The sequence below is a fragment of the Hemiscyllium ocellatum genome, chromosome 45 (genome assembly GCF_020745735.1).
Source record: "Hemiscyllium ocellatum isolate sHemOce1 chromosome 45, sHemOce1.pat.X.cur, whole genome shotgun sequence".
Lineage (NCBI taxonomy): Eukaryota > Metazoa > Chordata > Chondrichthyes > Orectolobiformes > Hemiscylliidae > Hemiscyllium > Hemiscyllium ocellatum.
In genome coordinates, this window is record NC_083445.1 from 6843899 (window position 1) to 6865179 (window position 21281).

Consider the following 21281-nt stretch of genomic DNA (forward strand, 5'->3'; position numbering starts at 1 on the left):
AGTCACAGGAAAGTTGGGTTGGGCAACTCCTTTCCTTTCCAAGGCTATCCAGTAAGTGAAAACTCCAAACAAACGATCTCCAAAGCAGAAACCTCAAGCTGACAGTCACAAACCACGCAGGAGGTCTACAGCAGGCAACACCATGAGACAGGAAGCTTTCAAGAAATGCCTTGAGGAAAAAGAAAAGGTTTTACTGCCATTTCATTGATTAGGAGATGGGTAATCTGTACCCCAACCTGAATTAGTTTAGGGTCAGCTGGTTTACAGTGTCCTCCATCTCCTCTAACCAAAACAGAAGACCGTGTGTGGAGGCTTGGTAAGGTACGGCTTTTTTGTTTGTTTTTTCATTTACTCAATCTCTCTTGGTAATTTAGAGCAGAGGGCATGGAGGCTAGAGTAGTTGCATACTTCTCTTGCAAGATGTGGGAGGTAAGGGTCACCACTGGTGTCATAGAATCCCGACTGTGTGGAAACAGCCTTAAGCCCAGTAAGTCCACACTGACTCTACAAAGAATAACCCACCCAGAACCATTTCCCCTACCCTACATTTCTCCTGACTAATGCACCTAACCTACACATCCCTGAACACAATGAGCAATGTAGTTTGGCCAATCCACCCTAACCTGCACATCTTTGTGACTGTGGGAGGAAACCAGAGCACCTGGAGGAAACCCACGCAGACACGGGGAGAATGTGCAAACTCCACACAGTCACCCGAGGATGGAATCGAACCTGGGTCCCTGGCACTGTGAGGCAGCAGTGCTAACCACCGAGCCACCGTGTCACTGCTGATTTCGCCTGCGAGAAGTGCACCCAACTCCAGCTCCTCGCAGACCGCCTTAGTGAACTGGAGCTAGAGCTGGATGAACTTCAGATTATTCGGGAGGCTGAGGGGGTGATAGAGAGGAGTTATAAGGAGGCCATCACCACCTAAGTTACAAGATAAAGATAGCTGGGTGACTGTCAGGAGAGGGAAAGGGAATAGACATCCCGTGGCTGTCCCCCTCAACATAAGTATACCACTTTGGATACTGTTGTGGGGGAAACGACCTACCGGGGGAAAGCCGCAGCCGCCAGGTTTCTGGCACTGAGCCTGCTCTGTGGCTCAGGAGGGAAATAGGAGAGTGATAGTGATGGGAGATTCAATTGTGAGAGGAACAGACAGGAGATTCAGTGGTCACAAGCGAGATTCCTGGATGGTGTGTTGCCTCCCTGTGCCAGGGTCAGGGATGTCTTAGGTCAAGTCTCCAGGATTCGTGGGCAGCACGATGGCACAGTGGTTAGCACTGCCGCCTCACAGCACCAGAGACCTGGGTTGAATCCCCGCCTCAGGTGACTGACTGTGTGGAGTTTGCACGTTCTCCCCGTGTCTGCGTGGGTTTCCTCCGGGTGCTCCGGTTTCCTCCCACAGTCCAAAGATGTGCGGGTCAGGTGAATTGGCCATGCTAAATTGCCCGTAGTGTTAGATAAGGGATAAATGTAGGGGCATGGGTGGGTTGCACTTCGGCAGGTCGGTGTGGACTTGTTGGGCCAAAGGGCCTGTTGCCACACTGTAAGTAATGTAATCTTAAGGGGGTTGGAGAGCAGCTAGAAGTTGTGGTACACATCGGTACCAATGACATAGCTAGGATAGGGGAGGAGGATCTGAACAGAGAATACAGGGAGTTAGATTGGAAGCTAGAAAGCAGGGCAAGTAGAATAGTAACTTCAGGATTGCTACCGGTGCCACGCGTTAGTGAGGCTAGGAACAGACAGCAAACATAGCTGAACACGTGACTGCAGGGCTGGTGTAGAAGGGAGATATGTGAATCATTGGGATACCTTCTGGGGAAGGTGGGATCTGTATAAGGAGGTCAGGTTGTACCTAAACTGGAGGGGCACCAATGGAAGGTTTGCTCAAACTCTTCGGGAATGTTTAAATTAGTTTGGCAAGGGGGTGGGAATTAGAGCTACGGATCAGAGGATGGGGTAGCTGGTCAACATGCAGAGAGTCTGTGAGGAGGCACTTAACAGGGCAAAGGTGCAGTGTGATGGGTTGAAGTGTGTCTATTTTAATGCAAGATGTATTAGGAATAAGAATGACAAACACAGAGCATGGATCAGTACTTGGAACTATGATGTTGTGGTTATTACGGAGAGTTGGATATCACAAGGGCAGGAATGGTTGTTTGATATTCCAGGGTTTAGATGTTTCAAAAGGAATACAGGGTAAGGTAAAAGAGGTGGGGGAGTGGCATTGCTAATCAGCGGTAGTATCACAGCTGCTGAAAGGGAGGTCGTCGAGGAGGGTTTGTCTACAGAGTCAGTCTGGGTGGATGTCAGAAACAGGATAAGAGCAGTCACTTTATTGGGAGTTTTATTGGAACAGTTTTTGTCAAGTGCATCCTGATGAAATATTTAGATAGGCCGACTAGAGGGGAGGCCATATTGGATTTGGTGCTTGGCAATGAACCATATCAGGTGTCAGATCTCTCTGTGGGGGAGCATTTCAGTGATAGTGATCACGTCTCCATGAACTTTACTATACTCATGGAGAGGAGTAGGAGCAGATGATATGGGAAAGTATTTAATTAGGGGAGGGGGAATTCCGATGCTATTAGGTAGGAACTGGGGCGCCTAGATTTGGAACAGGTGTTCTCAGGTAAATGCACGACAGAAATATGGAGGTTGTTTAGGGAGCACTTGCTGATAGTGCAGGATAGGTTTATCCCACTGAAGGAAGGAAGGGATGTTAGGGTGAAGGAACCTTGGGTGGCAGGGATGTGGGAATTTAGTCAAGAGGAAGAAGAAGCTTACTTAAGGTTGAGGAGGCAAGGATCAGACAGAGCTCTAAAAGGTTACAAGGTAGCCAGGAAAGAACGGAAGAAGGGACTGAGGAGACCTGGTGGGTGGGGGTGGGGGTGAGGGGGTGCACGAAAAAGCTTTAGCGGGTAGGATTAAGGAAAACCCCAAGGCATTCTACACTTATGTGAGGAACAAGAGGATGGTCAGAGTGAGGGTAGGGCCAATCAGGGATAGTGGAGGGAACTTGTGCCTGGAGTCTAAGGAAGTAGGGGAGATCCTTAATGAATACTTTGCTTCTGTATTCACTAGTGAGAGGGACCTTGTCTTTTCTGAAGACAACGTGAAACAGACTTATTTGCTCAAACAGGTTGATGTTAAGAAGGTGGATATGCTGAAAATTTTGAAAAACATAAGGATAAATGAATCTTCTGGGATATTCCCAAAGTTACTACAGGAAGCAAGGGAAGAGATTGCTGTGCCTTTGGCGATGATCTTTACGTCCTAACTGTCCAGAGTCAAGAGTGTGGTGCTGGAAAAGCACAGCAGGTCAGGCAGCATCTGAGGAGCAGAAGAGTCAATGGTTCAGGCAAAACCCCTTTATCAGGGGTTTCTCCTGCTCCTCGGATGCTGCCCAACCTGCTGTGCTTTTCCAGCACCACACTCTCGACTCTGATATCCAGCATCTGCAGTCCTCACTTTCTCCTCACTTGCTACTAGAGTAATACCAGATGATTGGAGGATAGTGAATGGTATTCCCTTGTTCAAGAAAGGGAATAGGGATAACCCTGGGAATTACAGACCAGTCAGTCTTACGGCAGTGGTGGGCAAATATTGGAGAGGATTCTAAGAGACAGGATTTATGGTAATTTTGGAAAAGCATAGTTTGATTAGAAGTAGTCTGCATGGCTTTGTGAGGGGCAAGTCATGCCTCACAAACCTTATTAAATTCTTTGAGGATGTGACAAAACACGTTGATGAAGGTAGAGCAGTGGATGTGGTGTAGGTGGATTTTAGCAAAGCGTTTGATAAGGTTCCCCATGGTAGGCTCATTCAGAAAGTAAGGAATCATGGGATGCAGGGAAACCTGTCTGTCTGGATGCTGAATTGGCTGGCCCACAGAAGACAGAGGGTGGTGGTAGGTGGAAAGTATTCAGCCTGGAGCTTGGTGACCAGTGGTGTTCCTCAGGGATCAGTTGTAGGACCTCTGTTCTTTGTGATTTTTATAAATGACTTGGATGAGGAGATAGAAGGGTGAGTAAGGGGTTCACAGATGACACAAAGGTGCACTTCATCTGTAGAAATTTACTAAAGATCTTAAACATTCCAAGCCCATGACCACTTCAGAATACTGTGTCCAGTTCTGGTTGCCCAGATATAGGAAGGATATTATGAAGTTGGAGAGCATTCAGAAGGGATTTATCAGGATGGTGCTGGGGATGGAAGGTTGGAGTTATAAGGAAAGGTTAGATAGGCTGGGACTTCTTTCATTGTAGTGTGAGAGGTTGAGAGGTGTCCTTATTGAAGTTCAAGACATTCATCATCCTGATTTGGAAATATATCGTTATTCCTTCAGTGACCCTGGGTCAAAATTCTCCCTGAGGCCATTGTAGGTCTACATGCAACACATGGACTGCAGCAGTTCAAGAAGGCAGCGCACCACCATCCTTAAATATACACAAGGATTCTGCCCTCAACAGCTCTGAGGCAAAGAGTTCTAAAGACTCAGCCCTCAAAAAAGGTCAAAAACCACACCTCACCAGGTTATAGTCCAACAGGTTTATTTGAAAACACAAACTTTCGCAGCCTCACTCCTCCTTCAGTTGTTAGTGTTTTGAAATAAACCTGCTGGACTATAACCTGGTGTAGTGTGATTTTGACCCTATCCAAACCAATCCAACATCAGCACCTCAAAGAATGAAATTCCTCCTCAACATAGTCTTATCCTGAGGTCTATGCCTGCTGGTCCATGAGGGGAAGCATCCCTATCAGCATTTAATCTGTCAAACTCCTTAAGAATTCTATATGCTTCAACTAGATCACCTCTCATTATTCTAAACTCCAGAAAGTAGAGTCCCAACCTGTTCAGCTTTTGGTCATAAGGCAAGTCTTGCAGATCAGAAATCATCCTAATGAACTTACTCTGAACTGTCCCCAGTGAAATAATCTATCACCTGAAATAAGGGGACCAGAACTGCTCAGAAGGTGTGGTCTCAATAGAACTTTGTACATCTACAACAACATTTGTCCAGTCTCCAACCCCTGGAAATAAGTGCCAATCATTGATGATCGTGAACCTCAAAAACTGAACCATCTATTTCCCTCGCCCCATAGATTTGAGGAGGAGTGAAAGGAGAACAGCATTAGGAAGGACCGTAGGTAGGGTAACAAAGAGATAGATGGAAATGTAGTGCAGGTGGTTGAGAGGCGACCTTACGGAAGTTTGTAAAGTAATGGGAGGTCTAAATAGAGTTAATGGCAGTTGTCTTTTCCTTAAGGTTGGGAATTTCAAGACTAGGGAGGACATTTTTAAGATGAGAGGAGCGAGATTTTAAAAAGTCTTAAGAGGCAACTTTTTTTTAAACACAGAGGGTGCTTCCTGTGTGGAATGAATAAGTACATGAACAGAAAAGGATTGGAGGGACATGGGCCAGGAGCAAGCAGGTGGGACTAGTAGCCATACACTCAGATGACAAACAACATGAATTCGATAGGGACAACACCATTATTATAGGGCAGGCCATACAGAGAACAGCCAGGGAATTCCTAGAGGCATGGCACTCATCCACAAATTCTATCAACAGACACATCGAACTAGACCCTATGTACCGGCCACTGCAGCGGACAGCAACTGACAACCGGAAGCGGCAGATTCAAACCAGTATAAATGCCGGAGGAATCAGCACAGAAGCGCTTCACAGGAGGCTCCCAAGCACTATACATGTCACCTAGAAAGGGGACGACACGTTTGCAACAAAAACTCCCAGCTCGGTGAACAGAACCACAACAACGAGCACCCGAGCTTCAAATCTTCTCACCATCTTTGAGGTGGCACTAATTTAGTTTGGGATTATGATCGGCGTAGACTGGGTGAACCAAAGGGTTTGTTTGTGTTTGACTTTTTTGTCAAACTGGAAAGTTAGGAGCCAAGGGTGGAGGCGAAAACCAAAAGCCAAGGTGTTTCCATTTTCCAAAAGTAGGACCCTTTTGTTCATGATGGTGGCAGTTGCAAGGGAAGCCACGCTCCTTATTGGAGTTTGCAAATCTGAAAAAGGAACCCAGAAGGATCAAGTTGCAGTGAACCCATGTTGTGAATAAGGTAGTTGAGACATATGAAAGATTTTTGTCAAAGGAAAGATAATTCCTTTCTTTTTAGGAATTGCTAAACCCACAACGATATTCAGGGACAAGTCTGAGGACAAGTCTTTGCTCAGAGGTCCTGGCACAGTATATGGAAGGGTAGCTTCCATGACTAGGCCCCGGCCTGCTCAGGGCAGTAAGAGTCAGTACCGTTTACAGATAAAAGTTAAAGAGTGATGTCGGACAGGCCATTGCATTGACTCTTTCTGCCCTACAGTGAACTGCTTTCCCTCTGGAATGAGAGGGAGCCAGGTACTGCAGGAGATGAAATTGGGTGGCACAGCTGTTACTTCTGGTGCACATTCAGCGGTATTCCAGGCAAGTCAGTAGGCCGCACAGAGAGTATGGTCTGGATGGAAGGTCTCATAGGGAAAGGCTCAGAGACTTGAACCTGTTCCCATTGGCAAGAAGAAGGTTAAGAGTGGAATTGATAGAGACATACAGGAGGATCAGAGGATTAGATAGGGTGGACAGTGAAAGTCTTCTTCCTAGGATGATGACATCAGCGTGTACAAGGGGGCGTAACTACAAATTGAGGGGTGATAGATTTAAGACAGATGACAGACAGATGTCATGTTCTTTACTCAGAGAATGGTAAGGGTGTGGAATGCCCTGCCTGCCAATGTAGTCAACTCAGCCACATTAGGGAGATTTAAACAATCCTTAGATAAGCACATAGATGGTGATGGGATAGTGTAGGGAGACGAGCTGAGAATAGTTCACAGGTCGGCACAACATCGAGGGCCGAAGGGCCTGTTCTGTGCTGTATTGTTGTATGTTCGATGAGTATGTGAAAAAGCGGTGACACATACACTGGTGAAGTGGAGAACATTGACCTATACTCTGGGAATTCTCCCAGATGTTCAGACTCTGTTAATCTAGGTGGCAACCCCAGATCAGAGTAGGCAAGGCCTCTACTACCAGTCCTGGGAGAAGAGGACATAATGCCTCCAGAATTCACATAGAGGGGCATTGATTTCCCCCTCTCATGTCCGGGGCAAATCTCAGGAACCGTGCAGGGCAGCTCTGTATAGAAAGGGGTTGCCTGGATGCACAATGCACTTTCCAAGATGGAGCAGGTAGAAGGGATGCCAGTGAATTTGGGGATACTGGTGAGTTGCAAATTTCTGCTGTAAGACTGAGCTGGAATCAGACTTGAAGTACAACAGATGATTAAAGTGACATGATTCCAGTAAGTTAGGGTAAGAGAATTTATTAGGCTTTGTAGAGAGTACCAAGAAACTCCACTAACCCCGATATTAGCCATACAAATCACGGGATTCAACCCTTTGTGTTTTGTTACCACAAACATGTCAGAAAAATATCATTCAATCTGAATGACAACTGACTATGCTACAAATTTCATACAAGTAATTAGAGTTCAATACTTTTTATTGTTGGTAATCTCACCATGATATTAACATAAAGCCAACATAAAGTAAATAACCACACATATTGGTCAATAAACACATTTCTAAGAACTGTTGTTGAAATTCAACTTTTATGTCTTTCGCTCATCCAATGTCACACGCAGGACCTTACCGTAACACTTTACACATGTAAGATAAATCAGTTTCCATGTTATTTGATACAAAACCATTATTTATTTTGGATTATTAGCTGCAAATAATACTGATTATTTATGAAACAAAAATACTAAGTGGGGCAGCCATTAATCATTAAGATTTCAGAAAACTCTGCCAGGCTCTGACAGAGGCTGCGATATCGATTATTTTGGCACTGCTCTTCTGTTGGCCACATTTCCAACCAGGTTGTATCTCCAATCAGATAGCTGATCCTGAAACCAAAAAGGTACTGATTATGAGGAAGAAAACTCTCAGTTGCACATTGATAATGAACACTTCTGAAGTGAACAATACCTTGTCAAAAATGGTGGCTACTATGACTTTAAGAGCCGTATTTTGTCGTGACTTTTTTTTTAAGAAGAAAGGGGTACAGAGGTGCAAAGTAGTCTGCTTCAAAGCCAACAGAGTAAACAGCTTGTGAGGCCTTGGGATGTTTTCTTTAAAGTTGAAACAATAGAAGCAGCCTGAATGGGTGGGGTCAAGTTCCCACAGAACCACTTTTTGTTTAGTTTTAGCTTTCAGTTGCCAGGATCTTGAAGTTGTATGTGGAAGTTTTTATTCCTCTCTCTCTGCTCCAGCTGAAGGCTGGAGTTGTTTTTCCAATTGCTAGAATCGTGTGTGAGATAATCTATTTTAATGAATTTGGCTTTGCCAGAAGTGTGCTTACGGGATGTTACAGTATTCAAACAATTAACTAGTAGTAATTAATATACATACTATTTTGTTAAGTATTGAAATAGAGTTACAGTTAAGTCAATTCTTTTCTTTTATTATATTGTCTGATTTTAATTATAATGTGTGAATGAAGTGTGGCTTTTTTTGAAACCTGGTTGTTTGACTAATGAATGTAACATAAAATCTGACATTTACCTTTAAAATAAGAAAAGGTTCTGTCTAGACTATCTTCTTAATATATTCTGAGGGGGTTTACACTATTTACATTATTTACATGCACTGGTGAACTCAGAGTTGACCTGTACAAACTGCTGAATGACGTGGGCACAGGTGGATCAGTTTGGAAAACTTGATGAGCATAAAAACAAATGAGATTCTCCATTCCAAACAAACCTAATCTAATTGTGCACTTAAGGTTTTAGCAAATAGAAGAGAAAATTTCGGCGGGAATCTCACTCCTGAGTGGTGAGGGGAATAATTGCAGACACTCGCACCTCTTTGCTATCTGACCTCACCTCATCTCTGCGCAGGTCACCATTTTTCTGGGTACAAGAGAGAAAGTAGATAGCTCGAGTCCCAAATTGGAAGTGAGTGGTAAAGCTAAAAGTGCTTCTCTGGGCCCTCTACTTAGCCAGTATTTCCAAAAGGCTTATTTACAATGACTGCCTGCACCCCTCCACTCATGAAATTTAGCATTAACAAAACACCAGCCGCACCACATTGGGGCTACACAGTGGCTCAGTGGTTAGCACTGCTGCATCACAGCACCAGGGCCCCAGGTTCGATTCCAGCCTCAGGCGACTGCCTGTGTAGAGTTTGCACATTCTCCCTGTGTCTATGTGGGTTTCCTCCGGGTGCTCCGGTTTCCTCCCACACTCCAAAGATGTGCAGGTCAGGTGAATTGGCCATGCTAAAATACCTGTAGTGTTAGGTACATTAGTCAGAGGGAAATGGGTCTGGGAGGGTTACTCTTCGGACAGTTGGTGTGGACTTGTTGGGCCGAAGGGCCTGTTTCCACATTGTAGGGAATCTAATCTAATCTAATCATCATGGCAGCATATCCCTGGGTAAAGCATAATAGAGTTCAGCACTTCAGTACTGTCCTTGCAAGCTCAGAGAAGAGTGTGGTCAGGAATGTTCTACCCTGAAGTTCAGTTTGTCGATTCTTCTTTGTGTCAAGAATTTGAAAGGCAGTTTGGTGACAGTAAAATGTCAGAATACTTTTAAACAGAGCTCATTCATTTTCCAATCGACTTGTACAGAGATGTTATGACGCACCTCTAAAACAAGTGGAACTTGATACACAGACCTCCTGGTTCAAAGCTATGAACACTATATTGTACCACAACAGCCCCAACAAGGCAGCAGAATCATCAAATCCCTGCAGGAGGGGAAGAAGCCATTCAGCCAATGCACCGACCCTCAGAACAGCATCCTATCAAGACCCAGCCGCTACCCCCTTCCAACACCCACACTTTCCCTGTGACACCACATTTCCCATGGTTATTCCACCTAGACTACACATCCCTGGACACTGAAGGCAATTTAGCATGGCCAATCCATCTAACCTGCACATCTTTGGACTGTGGGAGATAAAAAATCTTCAAGGAGAAAGTGAGGTCTGCAGATGCTGGAGATCAGAGCTGAAAATGTGATGCTGAAAAAGAGCAGCAGGTCAGGTAACATCCAAGGAGCAGGAGATTCGACGTTTCGGGCATAAGCCCTTCTTCAGGGCTTATGCCCGAAACGTCGAATCTCCTGTTCCTTGGATGCTGCCTGAACTGCTGCGCTTTTTCAGCAACACATTTTCAACCGTGGGAGATAACCACAGCACCCATAGGAAACCCATGCACACTCAGGGAGACATGCAAACTCTACACAGACGGTTACCTGGACGTGAACCTGGGTCCCTGACACTGTGAGGCAGCAGTGTTAATCACTGAGCCACCATGGCACCCATGAAAAAAGAATTGATCAGACACTTGGCTAGGATCAGGCAACGATGAGGAAAAGAATCCTCAGGGCCTGAACCAGTAGAATGAACCCATCACCTTTACGACTTGGCTACAATACTAGCCTACTGCACCCAGTATTCCCAGACAGACTCTCACCCAAGTCTGGTCAAGGCCTGAGTCTGATTAACATCCCTGATGGGATGATATTTGGTGTTTTCAGATGATTATGGATGTAGGCATGACTGTTGCTGTGACACGTTATTTCATATAGACTATCAATTAAATGCTAAATGTGGGAGCATATAGCAAATTATACAAAAGAGCAAATTTGCTTCAGAATTTGCAGTTTACCTTTTACCGTCACTCCACAAGTCTGATCCCTGCCCCATCAGGAGGTAATCATTTTCCAGGTCCACGATAAATGTTTCTTCACAGCTGGCATGTGTGATGAGTTCTCTGACTTGTCCTTCAATTACATCATCGCTTCCTAAATACAGAATGCATGATCCAGATGGGAGATTATTCTGACCACAGTTCAACACATTAGCTGTTAGCTACAGGTGGCTAGTGCCATGTGTGATTATAAGGTGTCAATTAAACTACCATTTCAAGGTTAAGTCAACACAATCCCAATCCATCATAAGAGGGAGCTGACTGGAGGTGTAATCTCAGAGTCACTACACCTCAGGTGAGGTTGAGAAGGAGTGAATTCTTGGTATGGAAATGGAAATTGCAGTGTCATTGTTACTCTATTATAAAGTAGCCATCCAGCCAACTGAGCTAACAAATCCTTTACTAAATGACACACTCGGCATTTGCCATTGAGGACATGTACCATCACAGACTGCTTACAGTGTAGAAGGAGGCCATTCGGTCTGTCATGTCTGTGTCAGCCCTTTGCCGAGAATAGAATCACAGAATTATGGACATGAAGAAGGAGACCATTCAGCCCATTGTGTTTTCACCAGCTCTCTAAACATTTTGACGTTGCGTCAACCTCCTGCTATTTCTCCTTAACCCTGCGTTTTACTTCAATTTAAATAATCGCCTAATGCACGTTTGACCCTGGCTCCATCACCCTTCCAGGCACTTTCAGATCCTAGTTGCTTTTTATGTGGAAAAATGTTTTCTCACCTCCCATTTGCAAAACACTTTAAACTGATGTGCTGTAGTTTTTAATCCTCTTCGGAGTGCAAACAGCTTCTCACAATCTCTGTTGTCCAGGCCCCTCGTGATTTTGGAAACACCTATTAGTTCTCCTCTTAGCCTTCATCTCTCGAAGGAAAACAGTCCCAAAATGACCAATCTATCCTTAGAACTGCGGTTTCTCATCCCTGCAACTGTTCTAAACCACTCCTACACTCGCACTAATTAATTCATATCCTTCTTAAAGTGCAGTGCTGAGAACTGTCTGATATAATCACATCGCAACCTCCCTGCTCTTTACTCTGTGCCTCTATTAATAACATCTGGAATACAGTACGTTTTATTAATTGCACTCTCGTTCTGTCCTGTGGCTAGTAATCACTGTCAAACATATCTGCCCAGGTTTCTCTGCTCCTGCTCCTTGAGAACAGATCCCTTTCTTTTGTTCTGACTCTCTGTCTGCTTTGTACTAGTGTATTATCAAATTCTTCTCCACATTGAACTTCATTTGCACCTACTCCAGCAACTTGTCAATGTCCTTTCAAAGTTCTATACAGTGTCCCAGTTTGCAACTCTTCCAAGATAGCTTTGTGTCCCCTGCACAACAAAACCGAGATTATATATATTTATAAGAGATAAGGCTCCCAATACTGACTCCTGGGGAACTCTGCTACAAACCTCTCTCCTGCTCAAAAATAACCCATTAAAAGCCTCACTGTGTTTCCTATCCCTCAGCTAATTTTGATGCCCATGTTCTCCTCTCCTTCTTATCCATGAACTGACATTGTGGGTATTCCTACAGCACAGTACTGCAGTGGTTCAGGAAGGCAACTCTCCACCACCTCCTCAAGGGCAATTAGAGATGGACAATAAATGCTGACCCAGCCAGTCACACTCATATCCCTCGATTACTTGTTTCAAACCTAATAGCATTAAAACCTCCAGCAAAGCAGTGTAAGGATTTCCTGTCTTCTTCAAGAGTGTGTTTATACTACCACTGACTTAATGCAGATCAAGGACAGCTGGATTAATCATGTTTTAAAGTTGTTAACATTTTGCCTATAAATGTAGAACAACCTCGGTTATCTGAACATCAATTATCCAAATTTTGGACAATTCGAAAAAGATTTCAAGGTCCCGGAGAAACATTATCCATTACCCAATCAATCAGTTATCCGAACAAAATACTCCCCCCCCCCCCGGCCCGTCTCTTTTGGATAATCGAGGTTGTTTTGTACTATGCCCTATACCTACCTATCATACTATGTCTGAGGAAAGAGCAGACCTCCGAAAGCTTGCAACTTCAAATAAATGTGCTGGATTATAACCTGATGTTGTTTGATTTTTGACCTTATCCACTCCAGTCCAACTCTGGCATCTCCACTTCATTGTATGGTACAGTATTGTTGATAATACATTCCCTGCATTATTACAACCACATGCCCATGTGGAAAAGGATGGATTGGTAATTCCTTTGGATAGTGTACAATTTCCAGTGTTATGTGTACTCAAATCTATATTTATGACTTTTCTTATTTAATAGTCAAAACAAAAAGCTATAGCCTTTTTCACAAGTTTACTGGGATACTATTTTGAGGTGTCTTTTGGAAGTCCATGTACACCAACTCAACATCACTACCCTCATCAATTGCAACCTCTTCATAAAACTACAGCAGGACAGTTAGACATGATCTTCCTTTGATAAATCCCCATTGGCTCTTAGAAATTTAAACATATTTTTACATCCCACTATTAATACGATCCAAATAATAGTTTCTAGAAGTTACCCTGTGACCAACATTAAACTGACCTGTCGGTATTTGATCTGGTTATCTTTACAATCTTTTTTCGGACAAGGCTGTAAGGTTTGCAAATTCTAATGGCCTCTGGCCGCATCCAAGAGCCGCAGGGAAGTCACTGCCAATGTCTCTTGCAGTTCCCGTTCTCACTTCTTTCAATATCCTCGGATGCATCTCATCCGGTCCCAATGCCCGATCAACTTTGATTATTGACAACTTATCCAAAACGCCGCCTTCATCAATCTTAAATCCTTCTAGTGATTGAGTTGTCTCCTTGGTCATGGCCCAGGCTGCATCTGCCTCTATTTAATAATTCTGTCATGCCCATTACCTTCCTGCATAAATCAGCCATACTTCTTTTTTACCGTTTACATACTTATAGAAGGCCTTGGAATTTTCCTGGAAGTCCGTGGCTCGCCTTTTTTTAATCTAATTTCTCTTTGGCTTCTCCTATTTGCTTCCCCACCTCGCTTCTGACCCTGCCAATAGTTAGCTTTCATTCCCAATTTTATTTCCTACAACACAGCTTTTTCCTTTCAACTGGATTTTTAGCTTCTCCATCACCAACAGAGCTCTGAATTTGTTTGCCCTTCCTTTCTCTTTTGAGGAAATATCCTTGTAATGGATCTTATGCATCTCTTCTTAGAAGGAAGCCCATTACTCAGCCACAGTTTGTCCTACCAACCTTTCTTCCTATCTATCCAACTTGGTTCCATTCTTGCGCTATTGAAGTCCTTTCTCTGTCAGTCAATTACTCTGAGCCTGGATTGCTTATTAGCGTCTTCCACATGGTCCTCAAACTTATGAAGCAATGCATTCTGCACCCTAAGTGATCACTAATGGACAATTACTCTACTTGGCCCACCTCATTTCCAAGATTCCGGTCTGGCAGCGTCTCCTTTCTTTCTGGATTTACACATACTGCCGTAGGAAATTCTCCCGAGCACAATCTCAGAATCAAGAGCGCAGCGCTGGAAAAGCACAGTAGGACAGGCAGCATCCGAGGAGCAGGAAAATCGGCATTCCCAATGAAGGGCTGTTGCCCGAAACGTCGACTCTCCTGCACCTCGGATGCTGCCTAACCTGCTGTGCTTTTCCAGCACTATGCTCTCAACTCTGATCTCCAGTCCTCACTTTTAGATAGATAGATAGATCACTTACAGTGTGGAACCGGCCCTTCAACCCAACAAGTCCACACCGACCCTCCGAACAGCAAACCACCCAGACCCATTCCCCTACATTTACCCTTTCACCTGACACTACGGGCAATTTAGTGTGGCCAATTCACCTGACCTGCACATCTTTGGACTGTGGGAGGAAACCAGAGGAAACCCACGCAGACACAGGGAGAACGTGCAAACTCCACACAGTTGCCTGAGGCGGGATTCGAACCCAGGTCTCTGGCACTGTGAGGCAGCAGTGCTCACCGCTGTGCCACCGTTTGACACTACCATTATTCCACTGGTAATTAATAAGAGCTGCTCCATTTTTCACAACTATCTGTAAGTTCTTTGAAGATTTGTGTCTCGACTTTGTTCCCACCCAGTGAGTGCTCTACAGATTGTACCAGACAATATAATTGCATCACCTTTGTTCATTAGCCAAGTTGGTTCCAAAGAAACAAAGAAAGAAACAAAGAAAATTTACAGCCCAGGAACAGACCCTTCGGCCCTCCAAGCCTGAGCCAATCCAAATCTACTGTCTAAACCTGCTGGTTGCTGAACCCTGTGGGACAACATTTTCCAGTGCTGTCATCATGTCCTAAACCAAAAACGCGATTTCCTCTCCATTCTCATGAACATGAAAATAACTCACCTTGTTTTATGACAGACTTAACTTCCATTTCATAATAGATGTAACTGTCTCTCTTTTCCTTCTTTTTGAACGCTATTTTGTATACTAAAAGGGATGAAACAGATTTAAAAAGAAAAATGTTAAAGGCTGTTTTTTTTATCATAGCCAAGCTGAGACATCAGAAATAACTGTAGAGCATGCTATTGATGGCTGGAATTATAGAATCCCTACAGTGGAGAAAGAGGCCTTTCAGCCCATTGAGTCAGCACTGACCCTCTGAAGATATCCCACCCAGACCCAGACACCTACCTTATTGCCACAGCTATGGGTTTGCCAAGGCTAATCCACCTTTCCAAGCAGTCCTGGACGCAATGGACAATTTAGCATGGCTAATCCATCTTGGACAATGGGTGGAAACCAATGTTGACACTGGGAGAACACACTAACTCCACACAGACAGATACCCAAGGCTAGAATCGAACCCAGCTTCCTGGTGCTGTGAGGCAGTAGTGCCAACCACTGAGGCAACATGCCTCTTTAGTTTAGAAATGTCCAAACAGTGGGGATGACCCCACTGTTGGGAGTTACGGAACAAGAGTTTTGGGGTCATGAGCATGCAGCTTCAACTGCCCAGCTGGTAGCTAGACATCTTCGAAGCTTGTATTCGTGTTGGTGGACGTATGACCTCATCAATTGTTCCCCAATCTCTGACTCCTGCAGCAAAACAAACACCTGTAAAGAGGTAGGTTTGGTTGAAGGTGCCCTGCTTAACAACTCTAGGCTCCCATTCCCCGCCTCCTCCGACCCATCAACACTTTAGCAGCCTCTTTCACATACGTCTGAAACATTAAAATGTGGTCACAACAGAAGAGTGTTAGAGAAGCACTGGCTGACCTATTACAGGTATTCCCCCACTATCTGAAAGTAGAGTGCTCCTATGAAAAGGCAATGGTACAAAGCAAAGAAGCACTAACTTAAAATGGGAAAAAAAAATCACCTTTTCTCGTGAAGGTGGAAATCCTCTTCGGATTTCTTTCAGTTAGCGAGACGAGGTACTAATGTAGGTCTTTCATAAAAATGAAGTGGCTTAAAGCGAACTTCCGAAAAGCAGGGGATACCTGTAATCGGGTGTGTGTCCTCCAAACACTGCCCGAAATCTGCAAGCTACAGTCTGGACAATCAGGGATCGATTTCAATTGTTTTGGCTTCCTCAAGTTAGAAGCAGATTGCTCCAAATGCATTCTGGGAGAAGTTAGACTGAGACTTTGCCGAGCACAGAATGTGTGACACATCAATTTGGAGAGATACGTTTCAATGCTGAACGCATGCAACAAACTTGGCACTAACGGCTTCTCTGTCATTAACTTGGCAAGTTTTCTTCCCATGTTACTCACTGCTGTGTCCAGGAGTTTGATCCTCAGTTATGGGAGACTCCCAGACAATCAGGATAGTGATGGTGGCCGGGGGAGGGGGTGGGGTGGACAGTCATATCACAATAACATGAGCCTGGATCAGGGTAACAAAAGCTAACCAACACTATGACTACCTTCCAATACAGTGGCCTCCATTGTCATCCTGTGATGGACACTGATGAAGTATCACTTATTTCCTGACAGGGAAAGCATATTTCTTATGAAGCAAACAAAAAATGGCAATTTCAAATACTTAGCAATTGGGTAGATTTAATACTCTTTGGTTGGGTTTGGTACCCTGAGATGGTGAAAGGGAAGGAACTGGAACAAAACCTTTGCATTCTTAAGAGACTATTTGACAAGAATCAAGAGGGCTTTTTTTGATCTTTTGGATTGTAAGCAGAAACTTGTTTCTATTGATTTAACATCTCATTAAATGTGTATAAATAATACACATGAACCAATACCATGAGTCATAACCATTACAGTCACAATGATCAACTGCATATTCAATGTTTTGACTCCACAGAGCCTTCTTCAGAACAATTCTGATGAAGGGTCACTGGATCCAAAATGTTAACTGTTTTCTCTCTAGAGATGCTGCAGGACCTGCTGAGTTTCTCCAGCACTTTGTGTTTGTTTCAGACCTCCAGCATCTGTTGTTCTTTGGTTTTCAATTAAATATGCATGGTTTATAACAAGCCATTTAGAGATTAGACACAAGCATTTTTAATGCAGTGTGTGGAATGATGCGTTTACCATAATCCGTTCCATGTTCACATGCTTTATCTTCACGAACAACTGGAGAGATACGTTGTTCAGGCAATTTAGCTGTTATACAACTGCCTGCAAAACAAAAGCAGAATTTAACTGACATAGAACTGCCTGAAAGAAAACAGAATTTAACTTATGTGCAACAGCCTACAAAAAAAAAACAGAATTTAATTAATATACAACAGCCTACAAAAAAAACAGAATTTAGCTGATATACAACTACCTACAAAAAAAAGAATTTATCTGATATACAATTGCCTGCCAAAAAAAACAGAATTTAACTGATATACAACAGCCTACAAAAAAACCCAGAATTCAATTGATATACAACAGTCTGAAAAAAAGAATGTAACTGTTATCCAGCGGTCTACAAAATAAACAGAAAGTAAAATTTGCATAATTTCTGCGTTCCAGTTCAGTTGTTTCAGATAATGCATTAAAATGAAAGTGCAAGGCTTTGAATAGTTAGCTGTCTTCACTCTTAAAGAGCTATCATTAACAGGCAGGTATTCATAACTGTTATATACATAATTCTTAGGTTTGAAACAAAAGCCGAAATTGCTGGAGAAAGTCTGCAGCATATATGAAGACAGAAAGCACAGTTATTGTTTCATTTGGACTCCAAACATTAACTTTGTTTTTCTTTCACCATAGATGCTGCCAGACCTGCTGAGTTTCTCTAGCTATTTCTGTTTTTGTTTCAGATTTCTAACATTCAGGGTTCTCTTTTTTTTATTTTATAGTAATAGTTAGGTTTAGTTGATTACTGTTTTAATTTGTTAGGGCTGAGATGGGAAGAGTGCACTTCCTATTCTAATCCCATTAGTCCACAATGCGATAATAAATATTTTACTTGGTTCCTCATATGGTCAGTTGTATGCTTTCCCCATATCAAACTTAAAATAGAAAGGTCCACTAATGAAGCTTCTTGAATACATTCAAAATTTATTTCAAGACTTATTCAATAACAAATATAAATCTATAACAAATGATATCATAAATATACAGAAATATGCATCAATATTAATGAAATAACTCAACATAAGCATATTCAGACATAACACATAAAGAAGGTAAGAGTAAATAAAGTGGATTTCTCTCCTCAGAAATTCACCATGGAGAGGAAAATACTTTGGCCAATAAATCTTAGTTCTTGAAGTGAAAAAGGTTGAGATTGAGATGGTCAGATAGCTGTTGTTTTGACATTCTGCCATGTATAGACAGGTATCAACAAATACAGACAGCCATCTCTGGGATCTGGGCAAATGCAGTTTGCTCAAAAATCATAGTATTGAGATGTCTTCCACTTCCCCTTCTAGAGGACAAACCGAGTTCCCAATGACAGATCATTTTTCAGAAACTGAATTGGATGCATTTACCTTCACCAGGCTGGTCACCACTGAAAATCCAAAGTTCTTTACTGAAAAACAGCTATAAAACTCAGTCATAAAAAACAGCTAGATGTTCTCCCTGCAATGAGCTCAAGTAACCAAGATACACAGTTATCTGGAATTATGTGGGGCTGAATCCCGTGTTCTTTTGGCTAAGTCCAAACTACGTTGAGTTTTTGGAGGAATTTTTGTTTGAAGCATAGCAGGTCTTCACACCTTACTGTACAAAACTTGCTACGTTAATTATTTACCCACATCGCATGCTGTCTCTCATGTCTGATTTCCACCCCACCTTATCACACACCATCCCCAGAATGATTCAGCACTCAGCGGATACCTCTTGTGCCTGCCCCATGTCTGAAAGGCAACTGAGCATATGGACAAATGTTAACAAGTTGCTCGTCCCTGGCAAAATCATAGAGTCAGAGAGAGGTACAACACGGAAACAGACCCTTAGGTCTAACTCGTCCATGTCGATCAGATATCTTGAATAAATCTAGTCCCATTTGCCAGCACATGGCCTATATTCCTCTAAACCCTTCTTATTCACAAACCCATCCAGATGCCTTTTAAATTTTACAATTGTACCCACCTCCACCACTTCCTATGGAAGTTCCTTCCTTACATGCACCACCCTGTGTGTGAAAAAGTCCCCCTTTAGGTTGTTTTTAAGTTTTTCCCCTCTCACCGTAAACCTATGCCCTCTAGTTTTGACTCCAATACCTGGGGAAAAGACCTTCACCATTCACCTTATCCATGCCCCTCATGATTTTATAAACCTCTATAAGGTCACCCCTCAGACTCTGACGCTCCAGGGAAAACAGCCCCAGCCTATTCAGCCTCTCTCTATAGCTCAAACCAACATTCTTGTACATCTTTTCTGAACCCTTTCAAGTTTCACAACATTCTTCCAATAATCATAGCACAACAGCCAAGAGACCATGCTACCCTTGGCACATTGTACTGTGACTGATGCTCCCTTGCATGCACTATTGTCACTCTCTCACACAAATTGCTCACACCAGTGCAGATACCTCACCTTCCTATGGCTACGTTCTGTGTAAAATAGCCCCTTGGTCAGCACAATCCTGTATCCAATAACCATTGTAGATCCATATTGTATTATTGTCCAGTCAGAGAACATCACATACAGCTAATCAATCGTATACTTTCAAATACAAAATTGAGCTTTTATTTCCAGACAGCTTATTAGAGATACACTGGGGAGGTTATGGCCTAGCATATTTTCACTTGACTGTTAATCCAGAGACCCAGGCAATGTTACAGCTTCAAATCCCACCAGAACACATACTGGAGATTGAACTCAACAAAAATCTGGAATTAAGAATCTAATAAAGACATTGTTGAAGGTCAGGGAAAGCCCATCTTGTTCTTCAATTTTCTTTTAGGGAAGGAAACTGCCTTCCTGGTCTGGCCTGTGACCATATAGAGGTTGACAAAATTATGAGTGCATGGATAGGATAAATAGACAAAGTCTTTTCCCTGGGATGGGGGAATCCAGAACTAGAGGGGAAGAGGGGAAGGATATAAAAGAGACCTAAGGGACGACTTTTTCATGAAAATGGTGGTACATGTATGGAATGAGTTGCCAGAGGAAGTGGTGGAGGCTGGTACAATTGCAACATTTAAAAGGCATTTGGATGGGTATATGAATAGGAAGGGTTTGGAGGGATATGGGCCGGATGCTGGCAGATGGGACTAGATTGGGTTGGGATGTCTGGTCAGCATAGATGGGTTAGACCGAAGAGTCTGTTTCTGTGCTGTACATCTCTATGACTCTTAACTGCCCTCTGGGATGGACAATAAAACTGCCTCAGCCAGTGATATCTTCATCCCATGACTGAATTTTTTAAAAATGTCATGACCGTTGTGATGATTTGGCAGATATTTGATGCCAATGTCAATGGACGTGTGTGTGTGTGTGATTAGTGCCCATGGGATAATGCCCTGAGATGTTGTCCAGTGTCCATCATGGGGGTGGCTCAGAGAAAACAGCAAGCTGGATTTGCCAGGTAGACAATCTGGTTTTCCTTTTTGGGTTTTCCCCATCATCGAGTTTGTTTGGCAAGTTTGCTAAGAAGGGAGTGTGAACAACAATGAGCCGCACTGTGGCATTAACAGTGTGTTTCACAAGCATTAATTCCAGTCAACTGGCATCTTGAGTCAGAATCTCGCCATGCTATTCTGACAAGCAGAAAAAAATGGTGCAAGATGGTCTAGACGTCATGCCCGATTCTGCCATCCATCTCGCCAAAACCTACTTTGCTCAAAGCCCTATTAGGTTCCATTTATAATTTTCAATTGTGTTCAAGAGTTTCACTTTCCCTTAAAAATCCATAATCCTTCAAACTAAGTGAACAGAAATTGTTAAATATAAAGACATCATAAGTTACAATATCCAATTTTTTTTTCATATCCAAATCATGTCAAAAAGATTGCAGCAATATTTTCTTCTGGGAAAGATTTATTATGCTGATCAAAGTACTTTACCATTCCTCTTATCCTTCAACTACAATTTGCCTAAAATTGCAACAGGTCCATGGTAGAGCCATCTCCCAGGCCCTAGAGTGCTCCCTGGATCATCTGG

The 21281-nt window shown here is 43.1% G+C and overlaps 1 protein-coding gene across 1 annotated transcript in view; it reads right to left on the bottom strand.

Annotated features, from left to right (window-relative positions):
• Positions 1 to 7797: 7797 nt before the first annotated feature.
• The window catches only part of LOC132835854 (complement C3-like), a 119397-nt gene continuing 105913 nt past the window's right edge, over positions 7798 to 21281 (bottom strand). Inside the window, exons 39-42 of the mRNA XM_060854950.1 lie at positions 17268 to 17354; positions 15118 to 15201; positions 10709 to 10844; positions 7798 to 7939 (exon numbers count right to left, since the gene is read on the bottom strand). Coding sequence (XP_060710933.1) covers positions 7798 to 7939; positions 10709 to 10844; positions 15118 to 15201; positions 17268 to 17354 — 449 coding nt within the window. The remainder of the gene's footprint in view (positions 7940 to 10708; positions 10845 to 15117; positions 15202 to 17267; positions 17355 to 21281) is intronic.